The sequence below is a fragment of the Andrena cerasifolii genome, chromosome 2, assembly GCF_050908995.1.
Source record: "Andrena cerasifolii isolate SP2316 chromosome 2, iyAndCera1_principal, whole genome shotgun sequence".
Taxonomy (NCBI): domain Eukaryota; kingdom Metazoa; phylum Arthropoda; class Insecta; order Hymenoptera; family Andrenidae; genus Andrena; species Andrena cerasifolii.
In genome coordinates, this window is record NC_135119.1 from 15,257,964 (window position 1) to 15,272,385 (window position 14,422).

The 14,422-nt window shown below is 49.6% G+C and overlaps 1 protein-coding gene across 1 annotated transcript in view; it reads left to right on the forward strand.

The window, feature by feature from the left end:
- The window catches only part of LOC143366139 (uncharacterized), a 36,319-nt gene extending 25,949 nt beyond the window's left edge, over positions 1-10,370 (forward strand). The window contains exon 2 of the mRNA XM_076806955.1: positions 7,548-10,370. Coding sequence (XP_076663070.1) covers positions 7,548-7,852 — 305 coding nt within the window. The 3' untranslated portion in view covers positions 7,853-10,370. The remainder of the gene's footprint in view (positions 1-7,547) is intronic.
- Positions 10,371-14,422: the final 4,052 nt, after the last annotated feature.

Sequence of the window (14,422 nt, forward strand, 5' to 3'; positions counted from 1 at the left end):
TTTGCGTTCATTGAGTATCATCAATAGAAATAACGCCTACTCGCGAAAGTGGTCCGCCCGCGGCACCCAGATTCTCTCTCTTTCCGCATACAATTTCCCTGAAGCCATTTCCCAAGCACGCAGCGGCGCGCGTACCAAGTCGCGGCGCATCCGCCTCGGCCGGTTGTCACGGCTCATAAATAGCGGGTGCCTTTTGAAAATGATCACTACGGCGGAATTTATAACCAAGGAGTTAGCCGCACGGCGGGTCGAACGTGTCAGCTTTTATCAGACGAAATAGATCCGGTCGTCTTTCCTGCGCAAGCTTAACGGCCGACAGAGAGCCGAAAGGGTCGGACGTGCGGTAACAGGTGGATCGCGTAGCGACAGCGCGGATCGGCTGATCGTCGACCGGGACGGGCTCCTCGTCGTCGTCGTCGTCGTCGTGGTCGTGGTCGTCGTCTTCGTCGTCTTGGTCGTGGAATGTCGACAGGTCGTTGATTTTGCTGGCCGACTGGCGATCTTTGGCCGGCGATTGGCCGCCAGCTGCGAAAGCACCGAAAGGTCACAAATCAGCCGGGATAGAGGCTGAATGACGCAAAACACGCCTAGATAAATTTAAATTGCACACGGACCAGGGGCCTAACCGCCACCGCCCGATTCTTGTCGCGTTTTCGTGAAACTCCGTGGGCGCCACTGGCCGCGCGCCAGTCGTCGACGTCTCACGATCTGATCCCTATCGTCGTCGTTGCTCTTTGGTCCTCAGAGGAATGGACGTGACGCGCAGGTCGCGAAAAATCCGTCTAGCAGCGGTTCGTTCGTCACGCGACGAGGACGCAGAGTAGGCCACAGAGAGGAGGCCGTACCCCCCAGCCCTCTCGCAGGGTAGATGATCAGTTTTCGGGTGTGAAGTTGGCGCGACTTTGGAATCGCAATCGTTCACGTCAGAGGGTGTCTTTGATTCGGAGAGCGATGTGTTTTCGCTTGGTTTCAGGCTCCTAACTCGTGTCCGAGCGTGTTTGTATTATACACTCGCGTTATGGTACTTGTAGCTTCATCAGGATCAAAGGAGACCCTGGTACTTTGGTGTTTCTATTTATCTCCTTGGTACCAGACAGCTTGGTAATAGATTCCGCTCATAAAGCTGGCGAGAGTGCTATTGAATCTATTCAAAAGCCTTATGCTGTGTAAACTCAACTACAAATTCAGTTAACACCTTACATTTGCCACGTTCTTAGAATTATATATCCTTTCGAAATAAACTACCCGCCAGTGCTTACGGACGCTTCGTGGTTGCGTTCCTCCTCCCAAGTAAGCAGGCGGGGGAACGGTAAAAGCGAAAGTAAATACCAGGATTAGAAACTAGAGAATCAGTTCTGGACTAAAAATAATGCAGTCTGTTCAGCCGATGCTTTCGCCGTTGTATCGCGCGAAGCTGGAAAGACAGGGAGCTGGATCGAGAGGGGAAGACGAGGCACGTAGCTGTCGCTTCGAAAGTGGAAGGAGAATAGACGAAGAAGTAGCAGAAGGAACAGAGGAGCAGAGGCTACGCGAAACTGTTAGCCAAGTATCCGAGCCGAAACAACGACAACTTTTTAAGAGTCATTATCTCGTTGGCGCGGCCGCAGGATCTTGAGGCTGTGGACCACCTAGGCTTGAAAGATGCAATCGTAATTGCATAATAGGCACGATAAACTGGCCGGGTTATTTATGAACCTCCTCTCTTCTTTTGTCGGCCGTGTCAATGGGGAGGTGGGTATTTGAACGGCGCTGGATGTGTTTCAGTGGATCGGTCCACGTTGTCGGGCCCGAGTAGATTTTAGATTTACATCGTCTTTGTCGTCGTGCCACGCGGTACCCCTTCCCCGTCGGTTAATCTCTCCAGCGAGGATTGATGATTTATAATTTCTTCGGAGTCAGATTCCTGTTGGGAGCTATAAATACTTGTTGTTCCAGGCACGTCGTGTCGGAGTCTGATTTTTGTCGACAAGCAGGTACTGGGTACGTTCGCCTGCCGCTTTAAACTTCAAACCCGAGAAGATTCGTTATTCTTGCGAGTAAGAAGGAATTGCAGCACCTGCCGCGCTATTCGCGCTTCTCTGAAATCTGAAATGTTCTCTGCCTGTAGGTAGGGTAGGTTGGGGCTAAAAGTCCCGTTTTTTTATATAAACCTGTGTAAAATTTAGTAATAACAATCTAGAGAGATCTGGTGTTATTTTGTATAAACTATAACTATTATGCTTTACGTTCACGAAGTTCGTTTGTTGATATTGTTATTTTCTGTTGAGTTATACCACAAAATGTTTGTCAATGCAAAATGGACTTCTTGCCCCACGCACGGGGCAAAAAGTCCCTGTCTTTTCGTGTAATATTAAACGAAATAAGTAAAAAACTCTTTTCAAATCAACAAATATTTATTGAACCGATTTTTGTTGGTACCTATAGATACATTATTGAAAGGAGTGCACGACTTCTTTAACAAAAAATAAAAATATAAGTCAAAGGTTCACTTTGAACTAAAAACTAAAAGAAAATCGCTCAGCTAAAACAAAAACACTATTTAAAGACTTTGGCATCATTTCTTTATACTTCAGCCATCTTATTATGTAAACAAATAACAAAATATATGTTTTCAGTCTGAGGGACTTCTTGCCGCAATGGTACCTCTATAGTTTCTGCCATATATACGTTAGAAAATATTATCATTCAGCAATAAACAATATCATGCACACATTACTACAGGAACATACAATCTTAACGTACATGGCTGATACGCTTTTAAATTGTGGTTCACTTCGTATGAAACAATAAAGACGACATATTTCTTTTGGTTTTCGATACATAAAATAACGAAGGAGTCGCGTAATTCGCACGAACGTCCAGGGGCGACTGGCGACTCTGTAGTCACCTCCGTTTCTTCTCGCCTTTTACATAGTATACCGCGAGACTCAATACATTGCCTAGGAATAGAGATTTTGAACTCGGTACTTTTTACCCGCCGGACTTTTAGCCCCACTCTACCCTGCTTTGGAACGTCGAAATTGCGCAACACCCCCAGTGACGGTTAATTTCTTGTTAGTCATTAGGTCGCGAATCGCATGATGTTCCATTTGTTCCTTTGGCATTCCCCGATCGATCGGTCAGATGGAAACGGTCGATAGGGCCGTGGTACTCGCGCTGGTATCAGATAACCACTTAGATACGCGTGGCAGGGGTTAGCGGTGGTATGATTCTATATATACTTTCGTAGAATCCGCTGCTGAACTGCATACTGGGACTACACACGTGCACTATCATGCGTGCAACGTTTGCCGTGGCCTGTGGAATGCGACACGCGGTCGTTTCCCGACCGTCAGATTCTGATTCTGTCCAGCCCGCTTAATCGAGCAATTCTACTCGCGCGTACCGCGCGGCTCACCAGTTGCTCGCCTCTTCGCTGATGCTTTCACGACAAAGACGATTAATTGCGCGTCCAGCCAGATAATTCCGTCCCGCTTTCCGGGGATACATCTGAATTGCGTTCGTCGGCGATTCGTTTGATCGGATCTTATTGCTCTCCTCCTGCCAGTATTAGGAGACCGTTGAATTTCCTCCACTCGACAGAGACTCTTTTCAACTGGTTCCACCGCGCATCGATTAAACGTTGATCCCCGGGCTTCAATTGGCCGATCACGTGGCCAGAAATCCTCACACTCGGCTGAAGGGTAAAGGGACAAGAGATAAGAGATACACCGCTACAGATTTATCAGACCATAGACGATGCTTAGGCACCGAATCCAGAATCACGTATCGAGCTTTCGGATCCCAGGCCTCGCCTCGCCAGGGAAACGTCACGAAAGTTCGCCCGAGGTTATCCCGGTCACGCGTTAGTCAGCCTTAGCCAGCCGGTCTGTCAGTCAGCCCGGTCAGAAACAGTCTCGGGACTGGCAGCCTCACAGTCAGTGACACGTTCGGTACAGAATACTCGGTGCGAATACGTACACCCAGACGTGTGCGTGCGCGCTCCACAGCGGCAGCGGCCCATTCTATTAAGAGCGAGCCACGAAAACGCTAGACGACACGAGGTGACACCGAGATGCCTGACACGACACGGTCCTGCGCTTAGCGCAGTCTTTCCTTCCACACCGGTGTCGCGTCCCCGTCTTAACAGCACCGACAGCTACGCGACTCGATGACCCTGTCGTGCTCCCACCTCCGCCACCCCTCGTTCCCCGGGTGTCAAACATTTTTGCTCGGCCGCGATCTTCGGTGACGCCTGACCGGAAAATACAGCTTCGATTTGTCGCAGAGGAAAGGTATTATTAGGCCCGGTGAATTTTTTTTCAGGGCTCCTACGGCCTCGATGACGCCATTCTCCTTGCCTTTCGATCCGCGTCTCTTTCCTTCGACGACGGTGGCCTGACAGCGGCACGGGGACTCGAAAATCTCGCATGCTTATCTCGATATTCCCGGCATACGATGAACGACACTTGTCTCCGATTCTGTTTTCGTTCATACCGAGGGATACCTAACTCGACCGGCCGTGTCACCGAGATAGTGGCAGATCCGTATCAATTTTCCTCGATCGGAGGAAAAAAGAGAGGCAAGAGGTGCGCGGATCGGGTACCTACGTCGAAACGACGACGCGTATCCCGACTTTCACTGGGTCCGCATTCTTCCGTGCAGCCGCGGTGCATCGACGCCGACGAGACACTGACAGCGATTAATCATCGGGGCCTGCTCCGAGAGAAAGAAGTTTGAGGCCCGGCCTTGCATTCGAGTCACGGAATCACGCCAGTTCGCGGCTATCTTTATCACCGGTTGATAATGGATCATTATCCGGAACACGGGGCTTTGTTCGCGCCTCGAGCCGAATACGAATCCGCGGACGCATTGAAATTCGTTGAAAAGGCGGCGCGGCGCTCGGTTGCGCGCCGCGCCGGCCCAACACACGCGGGCTTTGTTGTTGCGAATCTTTGCTCGTTGCCGTTCTTTCTGCGCGGCTCGATGCGACGTCCACGAAACGCGCGGCCGCGGCCATTAATCATCCGGGACGATTTAGAAAAAGCATCGGCGCGCTGTCCTTCCCGATGACATAGCCTGGACGCTCTCGGTTCATAGTTCATACTACTTGATATTATAGTTCCAACCGTGTTCGCGATGAAGTTTCATTCCCGTTCGATTGACACGCCACGAGGATACGAGGCCACGGAGCCGCGAGTTTTTGCCGTTCATCCTCTTCCGTGCGGTGTGACGTAATTCGTGGCGAGGCAACACCGAGCCCTAGTTAAAGGATAAGTCCAAGTTGTACGATTCCCATCTCTTAGAGGTTCCGACGAACCTCGACAACTAAACGCAACAACAGGCTCGATTGTTAATCTCAGCTGTCTGCGCACCACCGTTCAATTACCCCAATACGCTGCTCTTCCCCGGGGTTTAATTTTCAAATCTCCACGGCCTCGACGGCATCGATAATACCTACCCCCCATCCCTCGGAATTTAGTGCCTACGCCTTTCGGTTCGAGGCTCGTCTAGCTTGTTCGAAGGATACTTTAATCGCACGCGACTGCTGGCGGGCTCGAAACGGTGCGAGGCACGTAACGGGAGGAACACGGACAACCCGCAAATTGGTTGAAAAATTGCGGGGGAGAGAGGAGAGTGACCATCGCTGGCATGGAGGAGGCCGATTGTCCCCGCGGTGTGCGCGCCACGCCATAGGTTGTATCGACGTCAGCGGGACACGGATAGCAATTAATCACCAGAAAGGATCCATAGAGAGGATCGGGCCAGGCTGGATCCCCTGGGCCCCGTGCACGGGCGGCGGTTCGCGTGCCGGCTTAGTTCGCGCGTTCGGCTGTCGTATAATAATGAGCCAGCCAGAAAAAGGAATTCCGTTTGTCTGTTACAAAACGGCTAGGTGTGCGCGGACGAGTCGCGCGGCGGACCACTATTTATTAAAAAGTCAAGCCAACGACGTGCTACATCGGGAGGAAAGCGATAACGCAGTGCTTCCAAGGGCTCGGTCATTAAGCCTCGCTGGACACCTCGTCCCTTCCCTCCCGGCGAACGAATTTTCACGCTCCAACGTTCCGCGCCTGCAAGCCCCGGCGCTGAGCTTCACTTGCTAATTTTTAGGACACGAGCATGTTCCAACGGCCTCACAAAAACTTTCTCGAGCGTTTCACGCGCCCTCTCGCCTACCCGAGAAGCTTGCTTTTCGCACACGCGACTGCCGCAGTTCTTGCAGTTCTACCGACGTCCCTGAGCAGCCTGCGCTCGGCTCTCCCCCTTGCAGCGCTATTAATAGCGTGTTCATTATTGCTGTAAATGAGCCGACCCTTTAATATCCGCATTGACATGGATCTACGATCACCCTGGGGCGAAAGAGATGCGACCCTGTCTCACCTCGCACCTGCTCAACTCGACCATCCGAAACGAACGATTTCTGTCTTTCCTTTGTATCAAAGAGGTAGAGAGAGGGAAAACACACGTGCCTATTAATCATAATTGCCTGGAAATATATCAATGAAATTGTTTAAAAGAAAAAAGAAGAAGAGAAAGTCGAAATAATAACATGCGATCGAATTCACACATCGATCGATTCTTTATTCCGAAGCGATCGTTGGACACTTACTCGGTTTCAATTAATTTAAGACACAAAGTTCTAAGCGACAACTAAATCAGAATATTTAACGGCAGGTAGTCGCCGCGGAGAGCTAGAAAAGCAGAAGTAACAGGTTATTGATATTTAAAGCCGGCCTCGAGGTTTCTCCGATGCTCGTTACACGAGCTATTCATTTAACGGATAGTCGCCGCTTTTGCAACGCGGAGGAGATAGGTGTAGCAGGCGGAGTATCGTAATAACAGCGTTGCAAAATTATTTATGGCCCGGGCGTGCAGAGTAAATAGGTAAAACAGCTGCCAAGTGACCAGTTCGCGATTCAGTAGCTACGCCCGACGTATTAACCACCACTCGTTGAAATAATTAACGAACTCGTGAAGCGTTACGGGTTCCGTGTTCCCCACTTTCGTGCACCGCGCGGCTTCGTCCCCTTTTGTTCCCGTTCGTTCGATGATTGCCCTCGAGTGCATTCCGATATCTTTAGCCGCGTCCAGCGGTTCCGGGGCTTCGTTCATTCCTCGCACTGCTCTTCGTTCGCCTTGCAGCACGCGAGCAATCAAGTCGGTAACACCGGCTCGAGACTCGCAAGTTTCAACTATCCGAACCGACTAGAATTCACCATACGTCCGGTCGAATGAACTCCGGTTTTGTATTCCTGGGAAACAGTCCATTAGCCGTGTCGGTGAACCGGCTCTGTTCGTTATCAGTTGCCACCGATAATTCTGGGGAACCTGTTGAAGCGATGTCGACACGGGAAACGCAGGTACATTCCCAAAGCAGTCGTTTCGGCGGTACTGATAAAACGCTGTTGCGCGAAGGCAGCGACGAGGAGGGTCGAACGGACCCTTAGATCGCACTACTCTTCGGCTACTGTGAACCGAGTCGCGTACTCGGTGGCACTGTGTTAAACTTTTCACCCACAGAAACACTGCTGATCCGTTTGCTAACAGAGGTGTTTGGTTTGCAGGCACGGTGAACGCGAACGGCGAGACGAAACGACAGAGGACGTCGTACACCAGGTACCAGACGCTGGAGCTCGAGAAGGAGTTCCACTTCAACCGTTACCTGACGAGGCGGCGTCGCATCGAGATCGCGCATGCCCTCTGCCTGACGGAACGTCAAATAAAGATCTGGTTCCAGAACCGGCGAATGAAGTGGAAAAAGGAGCACAAGATGGCGAGCATGAACATTGTACCGTACCACATGTCGCCGTACGGCCACCCTTACCAGTTCGCGCCCCACCCAGGCCAGTTCGCTCACTTGGCCACATAGGACGAGTTCTCGCCCGCCGAGCTCGGAGCACACGCTGTCCGGTTCCCCGGGATGTACGGCGAGCAGAACTTCTAAAAGGCTTTTTTCCGATTTCGGCCCGACCGTCTATCGCGTGACTCGTCGCGTCACGTTGGTTCGGGCCGGGACACTTCACTTCCAGTAGGACACGTGGTGAGACCAGACCCGTCGAGGTCTCACACAGGCCACCGATGCCTCCATGGATTGTCACTCGTCAACCGGAATTTGTACTTCTCTTTCTTCTTTCATCCCATTTTTTTTTTCTTTACCCCTCCTCCTCGGCCCGGGCATCCTTGGACACGCTGTCGGAGAAGCGCGTTGCTGCGTATAAAGGGGGCTTCAGACTTTTTGCCGCGGAGAACCCTGAAACGACGACGCGTCGCAGCTTTGAAACTTTCGTTTAGTTCGAGGCTCTCGCTGCCTCGGACCCCTTCCTTTTTTTTTTTTATCAATATTCAATCGATATCCCGATCTCGAAACGCGGCATCCACCCTCTTCCAAACGTACGTAATGACGATCCGTGACCCGGCAACGTCGGCCTGTGCGCGCGAGACGAACACTCCGTCGCAATAGGACTATTCGAAGTTGAAGGGAAGCCAAAAATTGTCTGCAAGCACGCTGTGCGCCCGATTAAATGGACTGGACGCGCTCCGAGGGGCTCTCGTCGCGGCAGATTAAAAGATACCTGCGTTAAACGCGAGCGAGAGGCCACCTCAGCGGGTGAGATAAATCCGAATCAGTAGTATAAGGCGTAGAAATTAGCGGTCTAAGTAATTAATTAATTCGGACGAACTAAATTAATTAATTAGCTTATCTGGCTGCATCACTGTTTCGCATCTCTGTATCCACTCTACCTTCCCCCGATCCCCATCCCCCCTCCCACGGAGCCCCGAAAACGGGAGGAAAATCGTCAGGCGATGCGCTCATGTACTTATTCCTTGTTTCTTCTTCCACTTCCTCTTTCTCTTTCTGTTGTTTCGCTCGTTCGATCTATCTCTCATCGTCAGAACGCGTTCGTCGGGGGAGACGACAGCCGCGAACGTCACGACAAAGTCTCCCCCGACGAAGCGTAGTCTCTATGTGCACGTTAAAGTCTCTACTTCGTAGTATGTAAGGTGCCTATTAATACTCGACCTATTCTCTGCCGTTTTTCGATAGAGGCTGCTGAATCCTTGAACGTCCGTGCGATCTACACACCGCGATACACTTAGGTATATCGAAGCATTTATAGCTGCGCGAAAACCAGGCTGACAGAGCGCGTAGGATTCTCTAGAGACTAAGGAGCCGCGAATGGTGGCAGCGAGCTAAGCCCTCCACGCGATTGCTGCGCCTCGTAACGTGTTAAGCCAAATTAATCAGGACTGTACACGCCTCAGTCTGCCCCGAAAGGCTTCTCGGCGTACGCGTAACGGCGTTACTATAAAGTCGCAGCTGGACGAACAAACGTATTCCGAATTTATGTACGCGCCGCTCTTTCTTCCTCCTCTTCTTCCTCTCTGCGCTGACGCGTAGCGTTTCTCGTTCGCTACCTAGGTCTCTTCCCGTGACAGAATCGAGTTCGAGTTGTGAATAATGGACTGGATTTGTAACATCACGCTAAGAGCGAAAGACGGGCAGCCGAGGTGTCAGCCAGCTCGCTGTAAATATAATGATGTCATTCGTGTTTCCCCGAGGCAGCCGATCTGCGGTTGTTCCTGGACAGTGTGCGTTGATTTTGCGCGGGATCGATCGTTTGTTTCGTTCGGCCGACGAATATCAAGCGAAACGGCAACTGTTTACAAGTTACCGGACCATCGTTCTCCCGTCGTTATTCCGGTTCGACCGAACGAGACCAGTGACGAATCCTCTCGGCAATGCGGCGCGTACGCTTCGGTCGGGGCGATGCATTTCGATGTAGAATAGCGCAGAGTGAGATCTCGTTGCACGCGCAAATTGAGGTTTGCATATATTTGTCCGGTTGAAAGGTGCAATCGTCAGCCGATTTGTACTAAAGAATGTATAGTTTCCTATCTAGAAACCGTAGAGATGCGCTGAGCCGCTGTCGAGCCGCGCAGAGAACGCGCTCGCGGTGGCGCATGCGCCTGCCGGTTGGCTGCGCGTCCGCGACTGCGCAACGCGATGCCGCGCGTGCAATACGAGCGAATAAGTAATCGGCAAAAAACGAGCAGCTGTCGCGAGAAGGAAGAGGAAGAGGAAGGAGACGGAGGTGGAGGAATAAAAGGATCCCTCGGCGAACTAATCGAACGAAACGGCAGGTGTGTAAATGAATTTAGGTAGTGTGTCCACGGACGAGGCGCGTGCGCGCACGCGCTAATTGGTTATCTTGTGATACGAAGAAAATTAAACGATTAAAGAAGAAACGAAGGCTAGCAGTCGCTCTGTGCTTAGTAAAATATCGTGGAACTCGCGATGCGCGAAGCAAATTCGGAAGAATACAGGGATCTAAATAAATATTATCAAGATTTAATGTGAGAGAGAGAGAGAGAGAGAGATAGAGAGAGGGTGAGAAAGAAAGGGGTGAGCAATGTAGGGTGAAAGCGAATAAGGTGGGAAGAAAGATGTAAGAGTAGGCTAATGTTGAATTGTACATAGCTATTGAATATATGACTACACGATATCGAACGATGTTATTATCGTACGAGGCGCTAACGAACGAAGCGACTCCTGAAAATTTTATTTCGTTTCTGTGAACCGATAAGGAGAAAAGTATACGAGCTTCGCGGAACTTAATTATTTGTTTATGCGATACGTAGTGTAATCGGAGGGGGCAGCAGTTGTTCGACGAGCTAAAGCATCATTCTACGTTACGAATTCTTTCGTTATCGCCTAGTACTCTATAGGGATATTTAAATAAACGAATAGTGAGGATTATATTAATAATTATTACGATGATTATTGAAATTATTGATATTACGGCTATTATTCTATTGAGAGTGAGCCTGTTGCTAACGACTTGGTCCAGTGTTAATATTTTATTTTATTTGTTTCGTTATTATTATTATTATTATTATTATTATTATTATTTTGTTGTTCACGCCGCGTGTCGTACAACACGTTCCGTACCTATGAATGCAGAGCTCGGTTTTTCGCGCTCTCTAAGAGGGAAAGGGATAAACAATAATCGGTCGCGTGACATCATCACCTCGGCCTTCGAGATTTCGCGGGGTACCTTTTCCCTCTTGTTTTTCTTTTCGAGTCGACCGCATCGTTCGTCCATACACGCGTCGCCGAGTCCAACTATCGAGGAGGAAAGAAACGGAGTTGAACGTAAACGAAGCCTATTTACTACTCGTCAGGTGCGAAGGATGCGTTCTCCACTTTTAACTTAAGCTCAAGTATTACGTTCGTGTAGCGTCTACTCAAATGTTACTTCATTCCATGTAATATACGTAATAGTCTAACTAAAATACCTACTTACTACATCTACGTAACCTAGAGCACCGTACGTGTAAGGTCGTATAATAATATAATTTAAATTGTAATTATTAAATGGTATGACGTACAGAAACAACACGGCTGCTACCTCATTTCCTATCGAGACCCGCGCGATCGTATTCCCTCGCTCAGAGGGATTCTCTCTTGCCCGCGCCGCGAGAAGTTGGTACCGTGCTCGACGGCCGCAGGATTCGCGATGCGAGTGAAAAGCTTTCGCTGCAATTACAACGAATACGGCGCATTACGAGACACGGCGGACGATAAACCGAGCAGTTGACCGTCGTCGCCTCGGCCGGCGATTACGCTTCATGAATCGCTGGTCAATCGGCGGGAATAACACAATGGAAGGCATAAAAGTTGTGTTAATTACAGCCATCTCGTAAATCGATAATTATTATGTTTACAATGTGCCGATACGGCGGCGACCGCCTCGCGTTGTTGAAATTCCAGCGAGCTGATAGCGTTCGGAGTCGAAAGATCGAGCGATGCCCAGCCAGAGGTTATCTGTCGCGCGCGGGTTTGCCTCGGCTCGTGGTACGTTCGGCTCGGTCGTTCTTTAATTCGCCGCGTTCCCCGTCCCCGAGTCTTAATTTCAATCGGAGCCCGCGAATTATCCGCAATTATCGGGACGAGGCCGGCCGATTATGTCCCATCGTATCGGAAAGTAATAGTTTCTCCTGTACCATTGAAAGATAACGAGCCGCAACGTAATTACCTCTATCGAAAAGGAGAACGCGACCATTATCGTTATCCGATCGAACCTGATCAGATACGTGGCCCGCGAAACCCGAAACACTCCCCTGCGCCTGAAATTGCCCGTTTCGTGTATTGGATTTCGAAAGTAGCCAGCAACGATTCCTCTTACTGTTAAGCTCAATTAAAACGAAAGCCTTGAGCGGCTGATTGCGAGTGGAAAGGGATCGGGATCGGCGATCGTGAGTCTCGCGTAGCTCGTGAGCGACCGAATCGAGGGATCCGCTGGGCCCGGCGCGGCGCGGCGATAAGATCGCGTGACAACAGCGGGGGGTCGCGCGTGATAAAGCAGCCTCACACTCTCGAAAACTACCGAAACGGACAGGAGTCGTGTAACAAGGAGACAAGAGAAGACAAGGCTTGAACGCAAGTCACGATCCGCGCGAGCGAAACTCTCTGCCAGTGGCCTATCGGCTTCTCTCAGTTCTCTGCCATGCTACCGACGATGACGGCGCAGATTCGATCGGTCCACCGTCTCCGCTCGGATCCACTCTCTCTAGCTCTCGCGTTCTTCCTCGGCGGCCGTGACTTTCATTGTCCAGATCGTAACGATAGACCGCCACGGAACCAACGGTGAAACCAACTCTGGCGCCGTCGAATTATCCAATCTTCCTCTTTCACTGTCCCCACGATCGGTCCTCTGGGAGCAGTGGTGAATTGCCGGATCCTTCCATCGGGAGCCACTCGCACCTCGGTAGGGTTATTCGGAGATTCTTCCCTCAACTACTTCTTAGCCGTCATCGCCTAGGAAATGAGGCGGCGCGACGTCAAGCCAAGGAGGAATTTTCATTGAGGTCGCCTAGAAACCTCCGAGGGGCCTTCCTCTCCACGGCTACGGCAGGGAAACTCGCTGCGGAAAGCGTGAAGCGTTTCGCGCGAACCCCGTAGGTATACGTACGATATAATACCTCTCGGCTGGCGTCAGTCACTCAGTCAGTCATTGATACCGCGGGGTGATTAATGAAGAGTCAAGGTTCGGGATCACGGTGCCGAGTTCAGAGGAGGGGACACGACGGGAGAGCTCTCGACATCGAGAGACGAGTATCGATACCGCGCGCGTTCCTCGGGAATCAAGCGGGAGATGTGGTCGTCGCGCGCGGAGAAACAGAGCTGGAGGGAATGTCTGGTGTTCGTTCGAAAGCAACGGAACGACGCTCGTTCCTGGGCTTCTCAAGTGCCAGGCGATGGAACTTTTCAATTTTCCGCGATTTCAGTTTCTTGCTCCCGCACAGTCCATAGAGAGAGGGGAAGATGCGGATACGGTTTCGGACCTTCTACGATTTATATTACGTTTAATGCTCGCGTACTTTGTCCAAGCTGCTTTTCGATTAAAATATAGTAGGGGAGACCGGGGCTAGTTGACTAATTTTTAACGCTTCTAATTTTTATAAATAGACAAATTGGTATTTTGTTGACTTGTTGCACGCCAGAAGTTTAGAAATTTCGTTAGGTATACAGGCTTAATTTTTTTAACTGTTTTAATTGCGTCTAGGTCGTAGTTTTTATTGTATTTAGAGTAGTGAGACGAGTAAGTGAACAAACCCCGGCTGTGGGGTTAGTTGACTTGACATTTATTTTTCAGTTTTAACCCTTTGGCTGCGAAAGGCGTAGGGGAGACCGGGGCAGGTTGTAAGAAAAAAGTTTTTTCACAGTTTTTTCTCGAAAGTGTTTTCCTCAATCAGGAAATAATTTGCGTGATTTACTACTTACATATGTGGTGAACTAATTGCGTGAAAGTACGTGACGAAGTCTTGGACACTTAGACATCTAGCTTCATCTTAAACAAATCTGAACCTTTGTTATAATCTGTCCCGGTCTCCCCTACATATATATCCTACGGCCAATAAATTTTTTTTATTTTTTTTTCACTCCTTCACACTGTTATTTTTTTTTTATCGAGTATCACGGTGTTAGATAAGGCGAATGTTCCAATTTCTGCTCATTTAAGAGGTGACTCGTCGTAAAGAAGGTGTAAAAAATTTGTTTGCGATAAAAACTTGCAGAGTAATTGATTAATTCTTTAATAACAAATCATGAAAAACAGCGATGTATATATTGCCGCAAGCTCGTGCAACACTCGCGCAAATGTTTAAATAATTTAGAATTATTTTCTTGCAACTATAGTGCGAACGTAACGCATATAATAATAAGAAAAACACGAAATGCGCAGAAATTGAGATATGAGCAAAAATCGGGACATTCACCTTACTGTAATTATTTTCTACTTGTTTGTTGTGGTCTATTTGGAAGGCCTGGGACTTCGAAGGGAGGATAGGGTGTAAAACTGGTAGGGGTGAGTTTGGAGGGATTTGTGGTGGGGGAAGTGGATTCGAGCAGTTTAATAATAATAATAATAACATTAAA